The sequence below is a fragment of the Oreochromis aureus genome, linkage group 22 (assembly GCF_013358895.1).
Source record: "Oreochromis aureus strain Israel breed Guangdong linkage group 22, ZZ_aureus, whole genome shotgun sequence".
In the NCBI taxonomy this organism is placed as follows: Eukaryota; Metazoa; Chordata; class Actinopteri; order Cichliformes; family Cichlidae; genus Oreochromis; species Oreochromis aureus.
Genome location: NC_052962.1, coordinates 6,733,660 through 6,746,198, shown reverse-complemented (window position 1 = coordinate 6,746,198; position 12,539 = coordinate 6,733,660). Strand labels below are relative to the sequence as shown.

The 12,539-nt window shown below is 40.4% G+C and overlaps 1 protein-coding gene across 1 annotated transcript; it reads right to left on the bottom strand.

Moving 5' to 3' along the window:
- Positions 1–3,518: 3,518 nt before the first annotated feature.
- Positions 3,519–6,647, bottom strand: edn2 (endothelin 2). Its single transcript, XM_031741707.2, has 5 exons — positions 6,513–6,647; positions 5,817–5,961; positions 5,564–5,677; positions 4,880–4,963; positions 3,519–4,776 (listed from the first exon to the last, which is right to left on the bottom strand). The coding sequence occupies exons 1-5, from the start codon at positions 6,580–6,582 to the stop codon at positions 4,710–4,712; spliced, it is 480 nt and encodes a 159-aa protein (XP_031597567.1). The 5' UTR covers positions 6,583–6,647; the 3' UTR covers positions 3,519–4,709.
- Between the last annotated feature and the right edge of the window lie 5,892 nt (positions 6,648–12,539).

The window sequence follows — 12,539 nt, the reverse complement described above, 5'->3', positions numbered from 1 at the left end:
TTTCTTTTCCTCTCCTGGTTCACTCTTGTGCTAAAGGAATTTGGGAAGAATGCAGAAAAAGCTTCCTGTTTTCATTCCGCACTCTTAGTCAGCTATTAACACTCTGTAGCACACAGGGGGGTCTATGAGTTCTCGGTGACGTCAGAAAATAAGTAGAGATTGAGGCACAGGTACATATTAATACTTAATGGCCTTGTTTGTTTTCCAGTCTTGAGATTCTTCCGCTCCTACACAACCACAGACATGATACCGTTTCGTTGCACGCTACGCAAACAAGAAAAACCACATCACGTTATTGTGTGATTGATTCTGAACAGAGCCAGTTCCTCACCTATTGTTACCATGTCATTCCTTAAACACTTGACCTGTATCTCAGGACGTCCTGCAGATAATACAGAACATAAAGTCACGAGCATCCTCTTTAATAAACATTTTCTGAGCTCACGTCTCTCTTGGGGAGCAGTCTATCTTAACAAAACATCAGTTTATGGAGCAACAAGAGCACAGATTCCCTACCACAGCGAGATAACCAACACAAGTTGCGCTATGGACAGAAGAAATCCAGTGTGCAGTAACCACACGCTTGTATTTATTTTGCTCTGGCCCTCATCAGGCTGACTGCGGGCCTGCTTTGTGGTTAATTGTTAAGCACAGTCCCAGCTAGACACATCAAGTGAAGTGAAGGCTGGGACAGATTCAGGGCCTGCTGTCAGCTACTGAAGCTTTAAACATATGGGTGGGCTCTACAAAGAGCTTCAGTCCCTCCTTTCACAAAGGCGCTTTTCTCAATTTCAAGACTGAAGTCAGGTTTCTCTTTGAGTCGTTTTATTTTGTTTTATACCAACCTTTTCAACACTCAGTCTTTTCTGTCGTTAAGGAAACATTAAATTTATGAAAACTATAAGAACAAAAAAAGGTTACCCAGACAAATGATAACACTTTAGATCACTGGAAATGTGAAGTGCTTGTCTGCTGCTATATGACTTTCTGTGTCATCCACAAAATATTTGCACTTGCACATCATAGTGGTTGCTGCAAAACTAGAAGGAAGACGAAAACGTGGCTACACCCTTGAGTATTGTTGACACACTAGGTGAAATGTGGGTTTCACTTGTGTGGGCTAGTTGATCTGGTCTGTGGTTCTGCTTTGGTTAATGTTCACACTGCGTTTTTATAGACCAATCAAAAGTTTCAACATGACGTTATACAGATCAGTGAGTAAGTAACTGCCAAAGCATACAAAATAGGATAAAGGCCCCAGAATCTTAGCATGGTTCCTGACTGATTAGTACATATGTCGCTTCACTGAAATCGATTGCTTCCTAAATAGCTATCAGGGGGATTTATTAGTTTATCTACTGAATTCACACAGATGCCGCATACCGGGAAGCTGTTGGTCCGTGTCACAAATGAGAAACATCAAACCTTTTTGTGTGAAAAAGCTATTCCCCATAAATAGCATTTTGGCCACCTGTCAGTCAAAGCAGCCATACCCTGATATAAAAATAAAAAAAAACCTATCAGCCACTGTACAGTTGCTATGATGGGGGAAACTGTGTATATATATATATATATATATGAAATCATTGTTTTAGCCCTCTGGAAGTATCAAAAACTGGATTTCTAACCATGTACACCTACAAATGCACTGACTTTTTTTAAAAAAATTTAATGCGCTGCAATGAAACCAGATTAGAACTAAATAGGCACAGACAGTTTGGGAGGCTGTGGCTCCAAAAGTAAACAGGAGGAAGTCAGGGTTCAATCCTAAACTCCAACAGTCAGCATGTCCTTGAACTAAGTAACTGAACCCCAATGCAACCATTTTGAGAAAAGAAAAAGAGCTGTATGAATGTGTGTGGCTGGGTGAATGAGGCTTGCAGTAAAAAGCACTTTGAGTGCTCAGTCAGAATAGAAAAGTTCTGTCTAAGCAGTACAAGTCCATTTATAGTTTGTTACCTAATGGCTGGAAGTGGATCTGGTTTTGATCACCATTAGCTTTCAGGGTAGCAACCAAAAATACAACCAGTTTATAACCAGTATACAGGAAACACCACAACTAGAATGACAAGTTGCAAACTGTGTGGTAAAAATATTCTCCTTTCCTGTCAAAGAGTTTAGCACCGAATGAAAGGAATAGTGTCTTGCTTTACTCCTGGGAATTGGGTCAGAAGATTGACACCTGAAGCCAGGAGACTGAAAGCAGCTTGTCATGCTTTTTTCAAAGGTGCTGCAACCTGCGAGCATCTCTGCACCTCACTGATTATCTTCTGCATCTTCTGTTTTTCAACCAAACCAGTTTCCATTTTGCCACTAGTGTTGCTGTAGTTTTCTCCTCTCCTTGGGAGTAGATGACGTTGTGCTGGAAACTTCTGTTCCTTGGGTGAAGCTGTGGGCATTTTCAAACTTTTTATTTGACAGAACAGTGAAAGGAGTGGACAGTAAAACAGGGAGAGAGTTGGGGGAAGGACATGCGTTTGGCATGTGGGTCACCCTCTCGTTCAGGTGAGAAGGGGGAAGCTGTTAAGCAGCTCTTGAAAATATATGAAATTTGTTTATATTTTCCATCAACACCATAGATGATAGGACTTAATCATCAGCCTTATATTGTTATATCTGAATTTACTAGAATAGGTGGACAAATGTATTGGGGGGAAAACTCTTATGTGGAAGTTCTACACCAGTGGCAATGGCTGTTTTCAGTCCCACTGCCACGGGTACAAAATCAGGCAGCCATATAGTCTGCTTTTAAAAACATTTATGAAAGAATTAGTCGTTGAAAAGAACTTTCTGAATTCAGTTGTGGTACTGTAACAGGATACAAGAAGACAGTTTGAGATATGTCTTCCCTCCTACATTTTTCACCATCTACTTTACGTGGTACAGTCCAAATCTCTTCTTTCATTCACATCAGCACAAAAGCTGTGCACGGGGAGCTTCATCGTATGGGTTTCCATGGCCAAGCAGCTCCTTTTGGTGCAATGTGTAGGTGACTCAGTACTTTTGCCTATATGGTGTAACTGGTTAAGTTTGCAGGTCTTCAATCAGCACATTTACACACTGCACTCTGTCTGCAGGAGTCCATGACAACATTAGGCCTTAAAAAAACATTCAATCTCTGGAAAACCTAAACAACTATCTCATCCTTTTGTTTGAGTCTTCAGTCATCAGATTTTGAACAACCAAAGCCCTGTACATCAACTTTATGTGACTAAACTGACATAAACAGTGGGATTATTTTAAGTAAACAGAACAGTGAGTACCCACTTAATGTTCATGGAACTGGTTCATGACCATTTTTCTTCCCAGAGCAGCTAAAAGCAAAACTGATCATGAACCAAACATGAACTTATGAGGATATTTTATACATCGCAATGTTTTCATGCTTGTGTAAGAGAGAGAGGGAGAGAGAGCGGCCACACTCTACAGACAAGTGGGTTTTAGTTTGAAACGGGTTATTTATAGTTGAAAGTTAATCAGGAAAGTCATAAAAATGAAACAAGAGTCTTAATAAAAAATACTTTGATGCAGTTTTATTTTCTCATACAAAATTCAGCATATCATAGAAATATAAATACATCCTTGAATAAATTAGAAAATAAATAAAGTTTTCTATTTAGAATTATTGCTATCATTTTCAGTAAACCTAAAGCTGGTCAACTTTTCACCGTGAACAGCATTAAGATATTTGAGGATAATGTTTTCTGAGTCTCCACGCGTTGGCCACTTCCTGTGGATTCAGACCGAGCAGATAGAGTGAATGGCTTTATTGCACAGAAAAGAATAGAGGCCAGAGGTGGTAGTGCAATGTTTGCAAGTGCATTGACTTAAGAGTTGTAGTTTCTTGCTTGCTAATTGCAGAGGAGTTGGGTGAACATTTGTCACAGGAGAAAAACAATGGTTGTATTTTTTTTTTTTTTTTTTGGCAAGCTGCACATCATTGAAATCTCCTGGCTTATCTTCAATCAAAAGATTAAATAGGACCTATGCAGTAAACACTTGAGCCAAGACAATAGATCTGCTGTGCTGCTGCTGTTATGCAAACACAATGCGTACTGCATATGTGTGTGCGGAGGAGCAATGGACCTCGTATAAAGCTAATTGTTTCTTAGATAAATCCCAAAGATATGACCTTCATTTCACGGCGGCAATGTGCGCTGAAAATGAAGAAGCTGCCATTTTCAAGTACTACCTAATCATTTAAAAAAAGCTATGCCCTAATCAGGACAGCAGATTCCAGCTCTGATACAGAGGAATATTGAACCAAATCAAAGAACTACACAAAAAAACAAATCAGTGCCATCTAAAAAACTAAACATGGAGCTGATATGACTGTGGAATAACTATCCCATGTTCTTCTGTAGGCGAGCTGTAGATTTCAAATTGTTCATACAGACATTCACAATCAAATTCCTGGTCAAAAGTTGGTCATCGTAAGCTTTCTTCACATCACTGTCTTCTGTTCTATGTGCAATGACTTTCCACCTCCACCCAGCAGCTCCAGTTCTTGCTGCAGGACTGTCTTGGGGAGCTGCCAGTCTTTGCTGCACTGTTGATCAAATGCTTGGTCCACCGTCCGTTTTGCTTTCCATTCTTCCACCTTTCCCTGACACATTTTGAAAGCTGTGTGCTTGAATTGAAGGCAGGAGTTTTTGCAGGCTGACCAGTTCCTGCTTTTCCTTCAGCGCTCTACCTCCCTGTTCTACTCTTTAATTTGCTGACTCCAGAACAGATGAAACTTCTTTAGCCTTTGCTGTGTTAGTCTTGATAATAGCTCTGTGGGACAAACCAAAGAAACCAGGTTAGAGATGTTTCATGTATCTCAGAAATGGAGAAACCCAACTTTACAACTTGATCCTTGAATTAAGTCTTCATTTACCTAAAAGACGCCAGTAATTTGTTGCTTTTCATGCTTCCAGATTCAACCAAGGGCTCTGCGACATGAGTCCTGAGATCCTCTGAGCTGTGGAAAGATAGACAATCGACATCAAAACAAGGAAGGAAATTGGAACTTTACAAACTGGGAAGTTATATAGTATTTGAAGCACAGTTAGTTCAGGATTATCCTTGCGCTTCCCTGGGATTTAAAACCAATATATTTCAGATGCCTTAAGAATGCAGGGTGCGGCTTACAAAATACCTCTGCGGATAACATCTAGCAGAGGTGACGAATTCATACTGGCGCTTACATGGCCAAAACAACTCAAAGGACGTGTCAATCATTCCCTTGCACAAAAGCAGAAATGTAAACTTTCCAAAAATAGCAGCCCTGCTAATAAACCTTTGTGATTTCTTTCAAGGCCTTCAGCAGGTATGCGGGCCTTTCTTATTGGTATGACTGCTACCCTCATATTGCACTGCCACTATCATTTCTCTGTGACTCACCCTCCCCATCAACATATTTTCAGGCTCATCACAAAGATCTGACACAGACTGAAAGGAGACACATAAGCTACTTTGATACAATCTAGCAGGCAAATGAGGGTACGTGAGGGGAAATGCCCGCTTTGCTTCAGGTGTAGGTAGAAGGAGGAAGAAAAGCTAGAAAGGAAGGAGTTTTCACCTTTTATGGCAGAAACCGTGGCAGGTTTTATCGGCTGCACTGAGGCATTCACAACGGTCTGTTGACCGGCGACGGCGAGACAGGGGACTACCCAGGCCGTAAGGAAGGAGTTTACTGTAAATGAAAAATGATATCATTTAATGAAGGCGTCTTGGATTAGGTTAAAAATCACACCTGAGTTATTCCCCTTGGGTTGGGGTTGGGGTTTATAATGCTAACAACTGTAGCTCACTGAAGTATTCTGCAGCCTCACCTTGGTGTGTTTACCCAGATGATATCAAGGTGGCAGAAGTAGATGCATTCTGTATCGTCCCAGTTGTTACAGGAGCAGCGCTTGGTCCTGATATGGTGCGGATGTGGAGTCTGAGCGGGCTGCTCTGATAAGGGAAATCCACAACCTAGCAAAACACAAATATGGTTTTTTACTCCAATGTTTTAAAAAATCCTCCAACCAAATCTTCCATTGTGGTTAGTGATTATCACATGTAAATATAGACAAAACACACTCCAACAAGGTAAAAAAATGCAGTGGCGATTGTTATAAGGGCATGTTTATCATTATTATACATCATGTCAAAGTCAAACAATCCCACAGGTTCTCTAGAAGTGCCGTGGTTAGGAAGCTATTACACTTGAGTCAAAGGAGTGGTTGCTTATTAAAGGAAAGTCTGCTGTGGTTGATTGAAAACAGCAAATACAGCACTGTATTTACACTTTCTCTGGTGACTAACTCAAAGAGGGTCAAAGACTCTTTTTCTTATTTTAATCAACCTCAAAACTTAACTCCTAACATGTCATTTACATATCCCTCAATTCTAGAATAAACTGTTAATATAGTGAGTGAAGAGCTGTTGTAAGGGAAAAATCATTCATTTACTGTACTTTGCCATTAGATCTAGAAAAGTTGCCATGAATATTTTAAAAGAAAACTGAAGAAACAGTTTCTCACCTTCTTGCAGAGCCACCCAGATGATGAACAAAGTCAGTATCTTGCATGTGAAAGAAGCCATCATCCTCATTGAGTGTGAGTAAAATTGCAGATGTGTGTGCACAGGTCCTGTGTTTAGAGGCTGGAGAGCAACAACAGGTGCTTTATGCTCCCAGCCCCAGCCAACATCTACTTATACCCCGTGGCCACTCCTCCACTCGCCTCACTTAGGCTCCACCTGCACCCCCCACCCCCTCCAACTCTGATCCTAGAACACATGTTCACATTCCTGCGTGGTCCTCCACAGTCACAACAGCAGCAGGAAAAACATGTAAGGAAGGTCTGAGTAATCCACGTTTCCCTTTGTCATTCCTGCTCGGCCGGAGACACGGAGACTGTTTTCCACAGTGTCTACAGATGCACTGGAATTCAACCAAAAGTGAACATTTGAGTGTTTTACGCGTCAGACTGAGAATAATAAATAGCATCCAAACGACAGCAGGACAAAGCAGGAGTGAGCTGTGGGGGGACGGTGCACAGGGTGGATTTTTTTAGGAGTAATGTAAGAAGTAGCCTACGTGAGAATTCGGCTGAGATTACGATGAACAGTTGTTCTGTCTTAATCTCAACTGAGGGTGAGATTAAGACGCGACAAGCAGGTGTGTGTTTCATTCGGACACTTTGTGTGAACATATATAAAAACAAAGAGTATGAGGGTGTGGGGTGTTGGGTGTAGATACAGATGTAGGCAGCGGTTGGTTTGCGCCTGAAAGGATATGTCAGGAAGCTGTCAGGAAAGCGAGCACATGGCACACCGTACCGCCGCACAGCGTCGATACCTCTGCGTGCAGCAAACGCTGACCCTCGATACACAGACGCCTGCCACATCAGCTGTCTGCAGCCCACGCACACACCACCGTGCGTACACTGTAGGTCCACTGACACACACACCTCAAACTTGACCGCATCCTGGCCGCCCACGCGGTGAACTGTAAAAGCAAGTAATGCAGAGACCCTCGGGCATTTTTCCCTCTTATGACCTATAGAATGGATTCTGTCCTTCATGTTTAGAAAGATGTACCGGGCGTGTAGACTATGTGATGAGACTGGACTGCTCGGAGGGAGAGAGGGATTACGATTACGACTTGGAATGAGACCCTACAGATAGAGTCGTTCAGTCGAGTGCATGATGTTTTTGCCAGTCAGTACATTTAAAAAAACAAACAAAAAACATGATTGTAACCGCACAGCATTTTGTTAGCTTCATTACCACAAAGTCGGATCTTATCTTTGCCGTACAGGAGCCATGTTTGGGAAGAAATGAGGTTATCATTCAATCCATGTAATTTAATATTGCACCAGTTTGCTAAAACAGTGACCTCTCAGAAGCTTTACATTCCAAATTAAACTTCCATACTTTATAAATGTTCAGCCATTTCCAGCTGGTCTGGTTTGCTCTATAATTCCAAATTTTCCTGAATCTTTTGATATTTTTCATGCTCCACACTCACCTGCCCGTCCCTATCCCCACTCAAGTGACTCTTGGTCCACTTAAGCTTACCTATTTGAAAACAAACAAGCTAGAAATGCCCCTAAATAAGGTGTAAAAAATTATGAGACAATGTTTTTTTTATGTTGTACAATCCAACAACTACATTAATATAATACCTGAGACAGACTGCCAGGTCTTCACCTATTGCAGAAACACTGCAAACTCCTGTTTGTACCAGGATCTGGACTCAGACACAGGATGCTGAGATCAAAGTTGAGCAGTCTTATAACAAAGTTCAGATTGGAAATGTATCGATAGTGTTTGTGTGGCTTTTTTCCCAGAGAGCTAGTCCAAGTCCAGGTTCCTCCACAGACATCTCCACAGGTAGTTAGCAGAAAAGGAGAGCAAAGGTAATCCACACAACGTGCTAACACAAGGCATAAACAACTCTATAAGTAACTGTGACACAGGTTGCTCGCAGGCGAGTGACTACATGCTTATTTCCAGGTTTGCTGACAGGAAGATGAAATCTGGAGGAAGCTCCACCTCTGTAACGCAGAAACAGGTGTGCATGTGTCGGCACAGCTGGAGGTGTGGGGACAGATGGAGCAGATAGGGGAGGAAAATAAAGAAGGTAATTCAGCAGTAGAGGAAAAATGTGTCAAGGACAAATAAATGTTATGTTTCAGGATTATTTCATTTGGTGTGAGCTTTTTATCATCTTTATCATTTTCTCAAAAGCGTAACACAATGGTTATAAAATCAAATATTATATTAATTTCACTGCAGTGAAGTCAGTACCATAATAAACCCGTGTCCTCACACGTGGAAAATGAGGACAGACAGGATGCTATCAGCACGGTTCACGTCAGAGAGGATCATTTCTAAAAGGGACGACACAAAAGCCAGGAGCATCAGGGTTGTGACACACGCCATGCAGCTCTCCGTCTCTGTACTTAACTTTTCCCTGTTGTTTTTGCCATTCTGAGCAAATAGACCAAATCAAATTATGTCATAAAAAAACACAAAAACATGTCCAACCACGAAAACGAGCAAACAACGCTGAAACTGCAGTGATGTGTGAAGTGATCTGTGCTGCTCCATTGAATGGAAAAAGAAAAAATCAAATCACAAGTTTCATGTTTTTAGGGGGAAGTGTTTCATTACTGTATCTCACTTGTATGTTGGGTGGTGATTGTGTTTCTTTTGGTACAGAAAACTATTGTGTGAGGGTTAATTATGACACACCTCCATCCTCCACTGTAACTTACAGTTTGCTTCTCCTTTCCTATATGATGCAAACCAAGGACGCAGCACCGGAGATGATATTAGGTCAGAGTTTCAGGGGTGTGGCTGTTCCACCGTCATTTGTACTTGGCTTCATTACAAAACTCGGACAACAAGAGAGATTTTGTAAAGGTTAGATATCATGTCTCGTGTTTTAAAAATACACATATGCTGGTTGGTATGTTGTCAGCTGGCATGTACGCACAAATCCCATTTTTGGTTTGTCCTGAAGGGTATCAGCGGAAAACTCAAATCAAACACGCAGAGCTACCAGCTGTGACGAAGGAGCAGCCAAAAGAAGCATGATGATGGAAATCTGCATGCTTTTTATGAACAGTGCCCCTTATCCTTGTTTCAACTTTTTTTCAAATATATTTCTTTAAAAAAAAAAAAAAAATACTCATATTTAACATTTGTTACATAAGATCTCCTTTTTTCATATGAAAAGCATCAAAAATGCTCATTTCTTCTTTAATGACAGTAAAAAACAGTCAAATAAAAATCGTGTTTTGGGAAAAAAAAAGCTGATTATTATCCCGAGTGTTACAACTCTTGATTTACATTTTTTAGAAACCCTTGTATGATGTTATAAAACATATATGTAGTAATGAACAAGCTCTTCAGGTAAATTTGAGTGGCCAGAACTTCAGTCTTTAAGTGAAGCTTGTTTCGTTATTTCAAAACTGTGAAAGGAGATGCTTTCCATTCTTCTACTTTAACTTGTTCTAATCAGCTGTGATATATATTACAAAACATTCCTTTCTGAGAAGTGAGCGGGCTATAATTTAATCATTTTGGTTATATTTGATACAAGTTAGTTTTCAAATTAATTTTAAGATGTTATTAACAGAATTAACAAGAATTATTAACAAGAACAGAGGAGATCGGCCCTTTGCTGTGACTGCTCCAAAATTGTGGAACAAACTGCCCCTTCACATCAGGACCTCTCCAACATTGGACACTTTTAAAACACATCTGAAAACCCACTTTTATTCCTTGGCTTTTAAATCAGAATGAGTTTGTACTACTTTTATTTATCTTATTTCTTACTCAAATCTTCTAATTTTGTGATTCCTTGTCTTAATTTTATCATGTTTTATTTTATTTGATTATCTTAATTGTACAGCATCTTGGTCAACACTTGTTGTTTTAAATGTGCTATATAAATAACTTTGACTTTGACTTTTGACTTTGAATATCAACAAAACATTCAAGAAAAGGTATTCTGAATCACATTTTAGTAGGCGAGCGAAGACTTACCAACAAGAATTTGTGTTGTTGGCTATAACCCAGTATAATCTGTTTACATCTTCAAGACCTATGTAAGGATGTCAGGGACGTGACTGTTGACCTTCACAATGGTTACAAACACATCAGCAACCAGTTGGGCGAGAAAATGAGAACTGCTGGTGCAATTATTTGTCAATGGAAGAACGGTCTGAAGCCCCACGCAAGATCTGATCAATTTGGATGAAACTTAGGAGAATGCAACTGATAAGCTGAGTAAGTTGAGCACTGAGGGAGACAAGAATTCAGACTATGAGCCCAACAATCCTGGCAGTGGGATCATTAGACTTTGAGGATCTCATTGACATAAAGATATAAACCTCTTGGATGAAAACCTACTTTCCTCAACTATGGCACTGAAAATGTGTCTTGCATCCATTTTCCAGAAAGGCAGTTACCTGAAGTATTGGCATTACAAATACTGAGGCATACAAATATGCCTCAAAATATAAGAACCTCATGCAAAGATCAGAAGTTCTGTATATTCTGGCGACAGTTGAGAAACCTTAAGGACTTGGAGAAAATCCCTGCTGAGATGTTTGCTAACCTGAAGATCATGTAGTATTTGACCAGAGGATTAAATACTTAATTTTGTCACTAAAATCTTATATGGACATTGTATCCTTCATTAGTAAATCAAATAATAATAATTCAGCAGCAGTGTGTTCCATGTAGGAACAGTCGTTAATCAATCTGTAGAAGTTAAAGAGTGTTAGCGGGCGCATCATTTTCATAGGCTGTTTACCATAAATGGAATTGAATGTGGCTGACGTAGAGCAAGCCGTATTGAAAAACAGGAAGAAGTACAGTTGTTTGGGTGATGAAGGCTGGAAAAATATTGCAGATGTTGTGGAATTTAACATCACAGCTCCAACGGAAATCTAGACGAAAGAAGAAGACGCTTACAGAAGCAAGAGGGGAAAAAAACACAGCTGAAGGTTGCAGATTTGCGTGTTGTCACAGTGTAAAAGAAGGGGAAATGCCAAAAGGATGTCACAATGCAAAAATGCCTGGCATGTGACCAACTCTTTGTTACAGTGGAGAAAGAAAAAAAAAAACTCATTTAGAGCAAAATTGTCCAGTAATTCAGTGGAATGGGCTCAATGTGAAAGTATCCACTTTCCCTAATTTCCCCTTCGCCACTGTGTCCTTCCTCTGTTGCTTTTCCCAGACATGCCAGTCTCGGGTAAAAAAATGTGCCCTTATCTCTTCAGCACTTCCAACTGCTGCTGAGGAATGTATGTTGGTGCGATGGCAAACAAACAGCGGCGCCATAATTGCAGAATCCTCTGAGTTTCCTCGGGGCTGAGGTTGATTATTCGGATTGTGACACAATAGCACTCAAGTCATCACCTTCAGAACGCATTTGTAAAAATGTGTACACCGGGGCCATTACACAATTGGAAAATAAGACATCACGACATGAAATATCTGCCACAGCGTGCTGATTTATCTTCTGCATCGGAGAAAAACATCAGGATTTCCGGTAGAAAGCTACAGAACATCATGGTTCATTCATTTTGTCATATTGTATGACAAATAAAATGATGGCCAATTAATTTTCCCAAGAAACCAGGACTACTTTGGAAGCCTCAGTTGTGCCTAATATTGATTTTATTTGTTTACAGGCTTAGTGGGAGCTTTCTACAACAGTCCCAGTTTGTCATGTGGCTCCTTGGGAAAATCCATTGCCCACCCCTGCTGTTTAGTGTAGCTGCATTTCCTTTCATGTTCACCCTAAAACAGAAGGTTTGGTTTGATGTGCTTGCTGCTGAGAACTTTTAGAGTGAAGACTTAGAAGAAGCAGCTCTACTGAGTAAATTAAACTGGCAGACTGCGAGCCAGCTGCTCAGTCTTCGTAGATAAGCGACTGAAGAAAAGACTGGAGTCAGAACAGTGTCTCTGCTATTTATTTTAGCTACAAAGCTAAAAGCTTTCTTTGGGCTTTGAAGCTTTGCCTTGTACGATATGAGACACTAAAT